General features: G+C 40.2%; 1 protein-coding gene across 1 annotated transcript; it reads right to left on the reverse strand.

Annotated features, from left to right (window-relative positions):
• Positions 1-4,438: 4,438 nt before the first annotated feature.
• Positions 4,439-11,387, reverse strand: SRSF3 (serine and arginine rich splicing factor 3). Its single transcript, XM_049653370.1, has 6 exons — positions 11,272-11,387; positions 9,518-9,725; positions 8,128-8,262; positions 5,878-5,916; positions 5,554-5,640; positions 4,439-5,397 (listed from the first exon to the last, which is right to left on the reverse strand). The coding sequence occupies exons 2-6, from the start codon at positions 9,721-9,723 to the stop codon at positions 5,370-5,372; spliced, it is 495 nt and encodes a 164-aa protein (XP_049509327.1). The 5' UTR covers positions 9,724-9,725; positions 11,272-11,387; the 3' UTR covers positions 4,439-5,369.
• Between the last annotated feature and the right edge of the window lie 494 nt (positions 11,388-11,881).

Genomic DNA, 11,881 nt, shown 5'->3' on the forward strand with positions numbered 1-11,881 from the left:
ACTTTGGCTCAGGTCATGAGCCCAAAGTTCTTCGTGAGTTCAAGCCCCGCGTCTGGCTCTGTGCTGACAGCTCGGAGCCTGGAGCCTGCTTCCGATTCTGTGTCTCCCTCTCTCTCTGCCCTTCCTACTCCCGACTCACGACGCTCTTCCGATCTTCATGAGTCGGGAGTAGGGGGGGGGGAGGGGAAACACACACCTTTTACCAAGTTACCTCTAAAAAAAAACCAGAGGTCACATACAATTTACACGTTTTGCCATGAATATGTTTGCAATTAAAAAGAGAGCCCCCAGAGGCACCTGGGTGGCTCAGTTAAGCATCCAACTCTTGAGGCTCGGGCCACGATCTCAGTTCGGGAGTTTGAGCCCCACTTCGGGCTCCATGCTAACAGTGCAGAGCCTGCTTGGGATTCTCTGCCCCTCCCCTGCGCTCTCAAGATTAAAGAGCGAGAAGCCCCAAATCCTGACAATCAACTGAATGACAAATTGCAGCTTATGAACGGGTTGAGAAAGCTAAGGTGTAGAACGGAATACAAGGGCTTTCGAGTCAAGGCTGGCCTGGGTTATAAATACACTACTTGTTTATAGTAGGATGAGGAATGTGTGAGAACTTTCTTCCCTGTTATTCACCTCTCAAGTGGTTCAACATCACCTAAGAAAAAGGCCCCGCACGATGTTCAGCAGAGTGGTACTCAAAAAACTTTCTTTCCTGACCACTGCAAGAGTCCTTACCAAAGCATCCAGCACTCTAAAGCATGGGTTCCTAGCCCCTCCAAATGATAGGTGTGTTCATCCACTCCTTACTATCCACAAAGAACGCAACTTCTGCTCCCAACCTCACTCCTGGGGAGTCAATTTCATGTCGGGTGGACAGTTATATACATTGCCAACTGAAGTCCGACCAGGACTGCCAATTCAATTTCTTGTCCCCGTTGAATCGGACAGCTGGAATGTAAGAGCCAGCCATTAATGCAATCTGATACATCAATCAACTTCTCAGCGTCCAGCCAGGACAATGAACAAGTTATCCCACACCCGTTTATTTGGTAGTACAACCAAAAGAAGTCAAAAATCCTGACTTGGAACTACTTCCAATTCATGGTTATAGAATCCTTTACCTCCAAACCCTAATGCAGTTTGCACACTCAATTGCTTACACCCTCAACTCCTACTTTATGATTAAGGTACTCATTTCTTCACCTGATTCCTTATGGCCTTTGCTTATCTATGAGCTCCACTTTTAGTCCCAACACCTTGCCATCTGATCCAATTCACTTGTTTTCCCCTGTTGCTAAGGGACTTTTCAAAGATCCCTCAACTAAAGATTTGCACCTCATGCCATGTCCAAAAACCTTTCTTGTAGGCCACATGAAGCCCTACAACCAATAGCTCTCAAGTCATCCTAAAATGGATGAAACACTAAGAAATTAGTGAAGCTTAGGTCTCACTCTTGAACTCAGGTCAAACAACTACTTGCTAGATACTGAGCTACTATGTGTATCCTTGAATCCCACTCCACAAAGTCCCTGGGTCTTGGACCACCATAGAAGAAAAGTAGGACACAAAAACAATTGAACGACAAATTTACATTCCAATTTATAACTGTTTGTAAAGCACTCTTGTTGAATCTTTTTGTTGCTGTTTAAAGTTTTTATCTATAAAGAAATTCTGGAGGCAGAGAGCCAGCTGGAATGGGCTATTAGCATTAAGCAACCTTCCCCCTTGGCTTTAATTTGCAGTTCGGATGGTTAAAAAAAAAAAAAAAAAAAAACCCACCCCTGGAAGGATAGTAACTTGCCCCATATGAAATCTCAGTGAGATACATACTGAAACAAAGGTGCCATTTACAGGTGAAGCAGAGTTAAGGGTACTTGGCTGGCTCAGTGGGTAGAGGGCAGGACTTGACTTTGAGCCCCTTATCAGTAATAGAGATTAAAGAATAAAAATAAAAGCAGTAAAAATCGCCTATGTACTATTTTTCTGAAGAGCTCAACTGTGCTCTGCAAAGAATATTCTCCATAGAAGAACCTCTCCAAATTACTAGGAAGCAAGTAACGTTTCCAGAAAGTTTCACTTTCTCAAAACCAAGTATATACCTGCACCAAAAGTTGTAGTAAAGGCACTAAATGACCCCATTTCTAAGACTTTAGTAGAACAATCCTTAATATACAATGTTATGTATGTCACATAGAATGGAAGAAAAAGTAAAGTAGTATTATACACATGTATTTCAGGTTGTTAGTTTGGGAAACTTTTTGGCTGTTACATGTTCTGAAGGATTAACAAGAACTGAGATACTGAAGGAGTCTAAAAACTGTATCATGAATTTCTGCAATCCCAATTTAAAAAAAAAAAATCAAGCAGGTGATGTTAGGTTTATCAAAAGACAAATTTTCAATGATGTCTTCTCAGAACCTCCCAAGTGTGCTGTACAACTGAATTCTTTTGAGGTATCCAAGGAATATTTAATAGGATGAAGAAAATTTGTGAGGACACAGAAAACTGAATTCAACACTATCAGTTGTTTTGATAAAAATATACTCCAACCCAGTTTTTCTTCAGCTACTTTAATCAGAAGTCTTTTGTTCTCAAAAAAAAAAAAAGAAAGAAAAAGAAAAACCAGAAGTCTAGTACAAAAATATACAACTGAAAGACATTACCACAAACTAGATCTGTCAACTAAATTGTGTTGAGGATTCTGAAAATAAAAAGTACTACACCAGTGGTCTTAATCAGGGACATTTATCACCTAACTCTTCCAAGTAACACAGTGCTTACTCTTAAAAAAGCAAATGAGCCTGGCAACAGGCTGTGTATATTTTAAAAAACTTCTATGATCAACACCATTCCTGATAAAGAATTATAATAATATGAACCATATTAACTAATAAAAAAGGACTTCTCATCCAGATATAGGTGAGTCCAACTAAAAGAGATGCCATCTAATGACCACACCTTTGTAAGGAAATATTAAAAGTATATAAACAGTAGATAAGAGGTATCTACAATCTGATAAAATTCAAATTTCTCTGGCTAATTTATCTTCACCTTTCTGCTTAAGACATGAAGGTCAGAAGTAGCCCACAATTAAGTGAGAACTACAGATAATCATTTTGAAAAAGCATAAAACTAACAATCCTTCTGTTTCCTTCAATTACCACCCAGGATTAACAGTGACCTCTAGGGAACACCTGCAGTCACTACACTAAGAGGTCAGTTTTTGTGACTGACCTCTTGCAGTATTCTACTCCTCCATTCAGGACACAGTACGCAGTTGGCTAATGAAACTTAATTTTTGAAATTAGAGTAGCCAGAACTTTTAATGGCCACAGCTAAGTGTGCAATAAGGTTTTTAACAGTTTCTATCATCCATTATTTTTTGTCACAAGCCATAAAATTGCTGGGGCTTCTGGTTAAAGTGACTGCAAATTTGGCCTAGAAGTCAGGATAACTCCCTGAGATCAACTTTACCTTAAGTTCTGTATAAGCCACATTAGAACCATGACCTATCTCCTTTTTACAGAAATCCAATTTAGGACTTTGCAAGTTGTATATTGCCAAAAACATCCCTATCAATGTCCGAAGTAATTAGTGATGTACCATATTACTTCCATGACCTTTAGGATCTTGCCTTGTTCTGAACAAGTTTTAAAACGCTATGAGGAAATGCCAAAAGACAAAAGGCCCAAAGCCAGAGCTCCCAGTACATCAAGAGTCGTAAGTATCTTCTATAAGAAGGCTCATCCCAAATCTGAATTCTACCTTGTGACACCAATCTTCCTTTGTTGGTATCTGCATGAAAGGTTAGTAAGGACCACTGGAAATTTATTTAGGCCCTCCCTACACCTTATAAAGTATCTTTACAGACTGAACTCAATGCAGTGACTTCTTTCAAATTAAAGAAAGTCAGTATAGCATATTCCAAAACTATCTTTAAGTAGCACATTTAAGGAAACTAAGCCACAAGGTAGTTGCATTATGATTTAATCTAATCGCACAAAAATTTGAAATTACAACTCCTCTGGGTTTCTAAGAGGAAGGTTATGCATGCCTCCATATTCAATTCTGCACCGTTACATTTGAACCATATAGTGAAATTTACATCATAATGGATCAATTTAGAATTTCCATGCAACACCTCTAATTATATAAAATGGAAGCAATTTTTAAAGCTTTGTGGAAGGTCTCATGCTAATGATAAAGCCTTTTCTATGGGCCACTTTGGGTTATAATGTACCAGGTTGCTATACTTTAAGATGTTGGTCACAGAGTATCACGCTCTTTGAACTGGCTCCTACTCCTAAAAAATGGTTAAGTACGATCACTTAGGTGACACCAAGAATTCCCTTCAGCCTCAATTGTGTTTAAGATTTGTGTAACCAACAGATTTCCATGGGACAAGAAGAACTATGGTAATAGTGGGTTTGACTATTACACAATTATGCTAATATTTTATTAATTCAAAAGCACTTTACAAGAAAATATAAGTATGGCTTCCAATAGGAATGTTATACCTGGACTTGATACCAAGCTCACAGATTTTAGTTTTGCAAGGAAAAACAGGCTTTCAGGTTAAACAACAATTTGTAACCAAAACTTTAATCCCAAGGATTCTCACAAACATATTACAAATGACAGCATGAAAAAAAATCTTGCACAGTAACTCAAAGTTCAGCTCTACAATGTACCCTTAAACTGGCAGGACACTGGTATTTTGAATAGTTTCAAATTTCCAAAGAGAGAATGTTACATAGAGCTGTGTGTTCATACACAGCAATCCTGTTAAAATGAACTTATGACCTAAAGCAAAAGTAAACTTTCTTGAAACTTCCAATTCTACACCAACTGGACCACCTCTGCCCAGTACGAAGACAACTAGGATTCATTTTATTTTAAACCTCTAACCTAGTTTAATAGTGCAGCTTAATTTTTAGCTGCTGACTTGGGTTCACAGCAGCTTTTAAAGACTGTTCAATTACAGCTGCATGCACACTATCTCAGCTATGGAAAAACTGTTCAATTTTTGCCAGTTTTGTCTTCATAATATGAAATGTCAAGCTTTAACTGGGCAGGAGCTAATAAGTTTATTATCAGTCTATGTAAGACTAAACTTCAAAGCAAATTCAATTTTGCTTAAGGGAACATTGTAAAGTAACAACTCTTAATATTACATGCCTCATATGATCCATTCAAATCATAGAGAATTACATCTTTATGTGTCACTGTTCCAAGAGACAAACAAATGTGAACAGCTAAAACATCTTAAAAATGCACCAAGCTTATGAAGTCTCAAACAAAACTTGAATTTTCTGTACATACTCCTGTCAAATGAAGTTATTTCCTGTACACCACTCCTCTTGCAAACTGGTCTTCTATTTCCTTTCATTTGACCTAGATCGGCTAAAAGACAGAAAACCAGAAGTTACATACATAACTCAGTGACATAACCAGGGAATAAAGTTTTTATGGGAAAAATAAAAATCAAAACAGCCTAAGAAGATCACCTTCTCTTTTTAACAAGTTATTTATAAATGATCAAGTCATCAAAAATCTTACCTACGAGACCTAGAAAAGGATCGGGACGGCTTGTGATTTCTCTCCCGAGACAGTGATCTCTCTCTCCTCCTATCTCTAGAAAGGGACCTAAAACCAGAGGAAAAAGAAAAATAGGGCCATTCAAAATTATGCACAACAAATATCCTAAGTCGTCTTCAAAAACTAAAAGCTGGTTCACTCGTGCAACTTATTAACACTGGCTCTATATGCTACTTTTTCATTACTAAAGCCAGTCTTTTACCATTAACCACATCATTTGGAACATAGCTCAGGAACAGCAGAAACATGACTTTCTGAAAGTGGCCAAAAAAGGTAGTTATTTACCTGCTCCGGCTGCGGGAGAAGCTTCTCCGTCTTGGAGATCTAAAAGCAGAAACAGGAAAATTAGGCTAATTGTCAATTAGTATTTATGGCGTGAGGCATTTCCCAACTTTTCAATTTCACTGTTGGGCCCAGTGAATGTGCCGAAGAACTGGCACCCATCGTCCAAAAACAAAACAAAACCGAAAAAACAAAACCAGAAACAAAACCAAAAACAAAACAAAAAAAAACCAAAACAGAAAAAAAAAACAGAAAAGAAAAAAAGGCACAGAAGGATTAAGGAACCAAAAGCTCAAGTGAAAAGCAGGTATTCCAACCATGGATTCACTTTAACAAAGAATGCTTCACAGCAGATCTGTCCAATGCAAAACTTCATGTCAAACTAACTTCACTACCCAAACACCACACCAAAATATAGTCCCACAAGTAGTTCCAAAAACAGTACCATAAACCAGTATTTGGAACCCATGCAAACCTGTAAGTCCATGACAAGACTTAGGTACCAGGTGGATAGTGTAATTTTGTGAAAACGCGCTAGGTGTAAATACTGATGCCATTAAGTGCTACATTAGAACTGCATTTGTGATCGTCACATTAAAGAGTGTGTTTAGGCTTATAAAAATTACCTTAGCTTGGCCCACTTTACCCCCAAAATTTAAAATTTGAAAACTGTTAGTAAAACCATTTAAAGGTGATAGGATTCAACAAATTTTTGCTAGAAAAGAAAGCTAAATCTGTTAGGAGTTATTAAAATTTTTAGTTTGGCATCTCACACATGCAAATAAGTTTCACCTGAAGGTCTAGTTACATTATGAGTTCCCTATCACCCTTAAAAGTTTTATTCAAGCAATATATATGTACGTTACCATTCAATTATGCACAGCCAGCCTTTGATCCAGAAAAAAGAATTACTTTAAGCCGCTTACTCCTTATTTTAACCAGCAGTAAACTGTATAAGCAGGAAAAACTTACTAGTTTTGGGTTTCAACAAGCTAGAAATGGTGAGGTGAGGCTGCCGGACTGACGGCCAGGAAGAATTTGCTGAAAAGGTTTTGCCAGATGTTGCGTTGGATTTAGTTGGTTGGCGAAGGGGGTGTTGTGGATTTTTCCTGCTTTTTTGTTAGCCGAAGGCTGCTGCTGTAGTTGTTGTGAAGACATTTGGTAAATAAACAGCTGAGCTGATTGGCCAGGAATGTGTGGGCGGTCGAGGTGGCTGCTGCCGATTTGGTTAAGGTTGGAGAGAAGGCTGAGAGAAAACAGCATGCTCGGGAACCAAAGGGCGGTGCAACCTGACGACTGGCCATGCCTGGGTCATGTGAAACGACACCAGCCAAGCTGAATGGGGCGCGCTGGTCACATGACGCTGAAAGGGCTAGTTGACTGGCTAATGCAGACTCAGAGGGTGGTGAGAAGAGACATGATGGTGACTCTGTAACGGGGTTCATTTTTATTAATAGATGGACCAAAAAGCACAAAAAAAAAATGAAAAACAAGCCATCAGTACAACCATCTATTTAGCTAACAAATACTCTTTATTATGATGGGCAACAGTGTGTTGTTTTGTTTTTCAAAATAGCAAAAGGGGCAAGATTTTGAACTCCTATCTCCTAGAAGGACTTCACTCACCTGTAAGAGGTAAATTAAGTCCTATAGAAACTATTTTGGAGGAGATGTGGAGTTAGCATCCAGACAATACTGCCTGGTCCAAGAATGATGCCATTTTCAATTATAAAAAAACTGAAATCTCTCCTATTTGGTTTTGAAGAACAGATGACTGGGATTACTTTTTTAGCCCCCTTTATCGGTCAGTGACTTAAGTTAGTTTCAGAATGATTTCTACTTTACCAGTTTTAACATTACAACAGCTGCCTGTTTGATAAATACTACAATCGTGCTAATAGAAAACACATTTTTGTGAAGAGCTAGAGTTGAATGTAATGTTTGTCATTATGGAGTCAAGAAATGGAAAAAGGCCTAAACTGAAGTATAAGGGAAGACTTGGAAAGATGCAACTAGAAGATGAACTAGAAGATAGATCCAAGATAGAAGTTACTGACTACCAACATGAACAGTGACCTAGAGACAAAAGCCAACACTCAGCACAACTCACATACCCCAAACTACACCCAGCAAATGTTTCATAAAAACCTCCGATTCTTCAAAGTTTAAAACCCACCAACAAACTTTGAGAGAAATACCTGCTCCTATTAGCTACTCCGTTACACCAATACCTCTAAACACGCTCTCAAGTACCTGCGACGAGGTGGAGGACTCCTTCTCCGATAATCATCTCGAGGGCGACGACCCCAAGAAGGAGGTGGGCCACGATTTCTACTTCTCTTTTCACCATTCGAGAGTTCCACTCTTACTCGGCAGCCACATAGTGTTCTAAGGAAAGAAACATTACTAAATTTAAAAGAGCAAAGCCGTGTATACTAAAGCAAAAAGAAAGCACTCCTACTTAGCCTTTTCTGTAAACTACACACCTGAAACATCTGTAGAATCCTTAATAGCAAAACAAGTTTTTCTAATAAAGAAAACCAACTTCCTTATGCTTTAATGCCTTGTTAGAGCCAGTCTAAATCATTGGGCCCAATGTTAATTTGTTAAGTTACAAGTGTGAAAACCTTGGATTCTTCCTCAAAGAACCAGTTCATCTGTACATCCTGCTGGGACTTCAAGCTCCCAGAACTTGTTTACTGATCTTGATGTTACTAGATTGTTGGTCTTTCTCTTCCCCAGATAACCCCAATTCTCCATGCCAACAGCAGTGAACAAAAGCATTTTGGCCATTTTACATCACCAACTCCCCTCAATCATCACACAATAGCTGACCCGTTAGGAAACTGAAGCTGAGGAAAGTCGGAAAAAAGTTATCCTACACCTCTTGTTTCACATCTGTTCAGAGAAACCACCTTTATTGGGCCAGCGATTAAGAGGTGGGAACCTGGAAAAATGTGTTTCTACCATCTGCTTGGATAAATGACCTTCTCTACAGCTTTACAGCCAACCCTCAGATCCCCTAACTTTTGGATCTTAAAGATTAACCATTTCCCCTGGTTTCCCGAAATCCAATGGTTTTCCAACAAGCAGGAAGGAGAGAAGGGCAGCACCTGGTCATTCTTAAAACTCAGGTGTTACTTACCAGCCATTAATGGGACACTAAACACACAAAACACAGCTACATATTCCACACTTCGTAAGTATTTCAAACACATAAAAGATAATGGTACAATAAAGCCCATGCAACCATTATCCAACTATGAGAATTATCAGATTGTGGCCATTCTTACTTGAAAAGATCTGATTTCACAATTGTTTCAGAAACAATTCAAAGGTGACACCACAAGTGACAACTTTGTGGAAGGTTTAGATTAAAATGCTTCAACCACATTTTGGATGCAAACATCCACCCACCAAGAATCGACCATTAAACATTTTCTTCAATGGCCACTTGAGTAAAAAGTTACTTCCTATTGATCTTCAGTAAAACTTTTTCTTTGCAGAAGAGGCGTATGTTAAGTCTCCAGTAACATTAACTTCAGACAGCCAAGAAGCTATCTAAAAGTCACATAACCTAGGAATTTTAAACATTAAAAAACACAAGCAACATATTTGTCATCAGCATTAGTCATTAAATTACCTCCCATCTAGCTCTCGAACAGCATCAGCTGCATCTCGGGGATCTTCAAATTCAACAAAAGCAAAGCCGGGAGGGTTTCTAGCAACCCACACACTTCGGAGTGGTCCATAATAGCCAAAAGCTCGTTCCAATTCAGTCTTGTTACCATTGTTTCCAAGATTACCTACATAAACTTTACAGTCCAGTGGACAGGAATCACGATGCATTTCTGTAATTAAAAAAAAATTACCCGAAATGTTAATCATTTACCCAATAAACCTACACAGTGAAAAAAGATCCTTAGAAAAGAATGCTGAAACACTAAAAACCAAACAATTACTACCCTTGAAGCACCCGTTTCTCTCTAATCTGTACCTCTAACTACCAGGAAGCCAGCACAAAATGCATTAAGAAGAAAAATGCCTCCTGGAAAAATTGGTGGGGGAGTGGAAAGCACTGAAGAAGCATTTACAATCTGGGCAGTTAGTAACTTTACCAATTATTATAACTAATATCAAAGATAAAGCACTTAAGGTAGAGTAACTTGTGCAGAACCGAATCCTAGAGACGTAATAACCAAAACCTAATAACCGAAGGGATACTACTGTGTCTTCGTGTAATTAAAACCTTAACCAGTTTCATTCCTAAAGTGTTAGGAATCCAGACACAAGCGCACATATTCCAATTCTATGTATATAAAATATCCAACAGGTAAACGCAGAGACAGATTCATGGTTAACAGAGGCTGGGTGAGAGGGCAGAGGGAATGAGACCAGCTGCTTAATGGGAATAGGTCTCCTTAGGAGGTAACAAAAATGTTTTGGAACTAGACAAATATGACAGTTGCACAGCACTGAGAATGTACTAAATACTACTTAACCGCACACTTTAAAACGAAGCTTATGTTAATTTCAGGGGGAATTTGTTAGTGCAAAAATTTACTGCACTTTGGGGGCTTATATTTGCTAGAACTTCAGTACAAGTCACTTCCAAAACGAATCTAACCAACTTGTAGGACAGATTCAATTGCAAAGAGTAATGAACCCAATAACTCAGCTTAAGGGCTTCTCATAAACACCACGTTCTGCTCACTCTGGGCTTATCCAACTAAAAAAACTAGTCCAGACACATCCTATTTGCATGACCCCACCCACCCTGTACCCAGGAGTCTTGAGACCAAACCATTGCTGGAGATTTTTTTTTAACTTCGCTGTGAGCAGTTTCAGGAGTTAAGTATCAAAGGTAAGCTGCTGCAAGTACAGTGTGGCTCAAGGAAGACCGATCAGTTTAAAAAAAAAAAAGTGGTAAGACTGTAAAAAGTCAAATTAAGATGAAAATACAGGTGACTACACAAATCACGTAACATGGATTGAAAGGTCCAGCCTTGATTAGTGACTGTGGAAAAAAATCCTGAGCTTCCGAAGAAAACGTGGGGGTGGGGAAAAAAGGCGCCATAAATTGAAAGGCCGCGGCCCGGAGTACAATTCGGTTAGCGGCCCCCTATCCCGCCTCAACTTTCGGGTTATCCCACTTCTCAGTTCACCACCACCACCTCTCCCCCACTCCCCCGGATAGGGGAAGATTCTAAACACCACCACTTCGAGACCGAGGTACATTCTCTGATGGGCCGGGAGCCCCCGCCACCGCCCCATGCTGAACGTCACAAAATGGCGGCGGCGTCTCTTTGTCTCAACCTGGCGCCATTGGGCCTGGCCCCACCGCGGTCCTGTTAAGTGCCATTTCCCACTGCACTCCTTTAATCGCTGGTCTCTTACCGAAATCTTGGGTTACAAAGCAGACGCTCAAAACCACACACCCTCGGATGGGTCTTCCCGCTTCCCGCTCCCCTCCGGCCCAGCTCCCGCAGATGCTCTCGCTGACCTGGCGTCCACGAAATGGCGGACCACCGCCTTCTCCTCGCCCTTATTTATACGCCATGCTGAAGTCACATGATTGGACGGGCTCGCCCAATGAGAGGCGGAGGAGGCTGTGACGTAGCGGCCATCAACTCAACGAGAATCGCGGTTGCTGGGAGCGCGCTCTGGCGGTGCCGCTTGGCCCGTGGAGACGTAAGCTGCCGCGCTCCAGTCGCCTTAGGCCTGGGGCTTCCTCGGGTGTTTCCGGGTGGCCGACCTCCAAGTTACCCTCGATCCCCTCTCCCTCATCTCCAGATACACTAGGGTTTCATAACACCACTGCTGTTACTCCCAAACGCTGATAGAGCCGTTTGCCCCAAATAAGATTTAGATCGTAAACTTATTACTTAATCCACGAGAACGGTTAGACTGGAACTAAAGCATCGTGTTTACAGACGAGCTTCAGAGTTGCTCCCAAGGTCACTGAGCTGTGGGTGACAAAACTGCCACCAGATCGTGCCCGCCCGCG

This window comes from Panthera uncia (assembly GCF_023721935.1).
Source record: "Panthera uncia isolate 11264 chromosome B2 unlocalized genomic scaffold, Puncia_PCG_1.0 HiC_scaffold_24, whole genome shotgun sequence".
NCBI classification, from domain to species: Eukaryota; Metazoa; Chordata; class Mammalia; order Carnivora; family Felidae; genus Panthera; species Panthera uncia.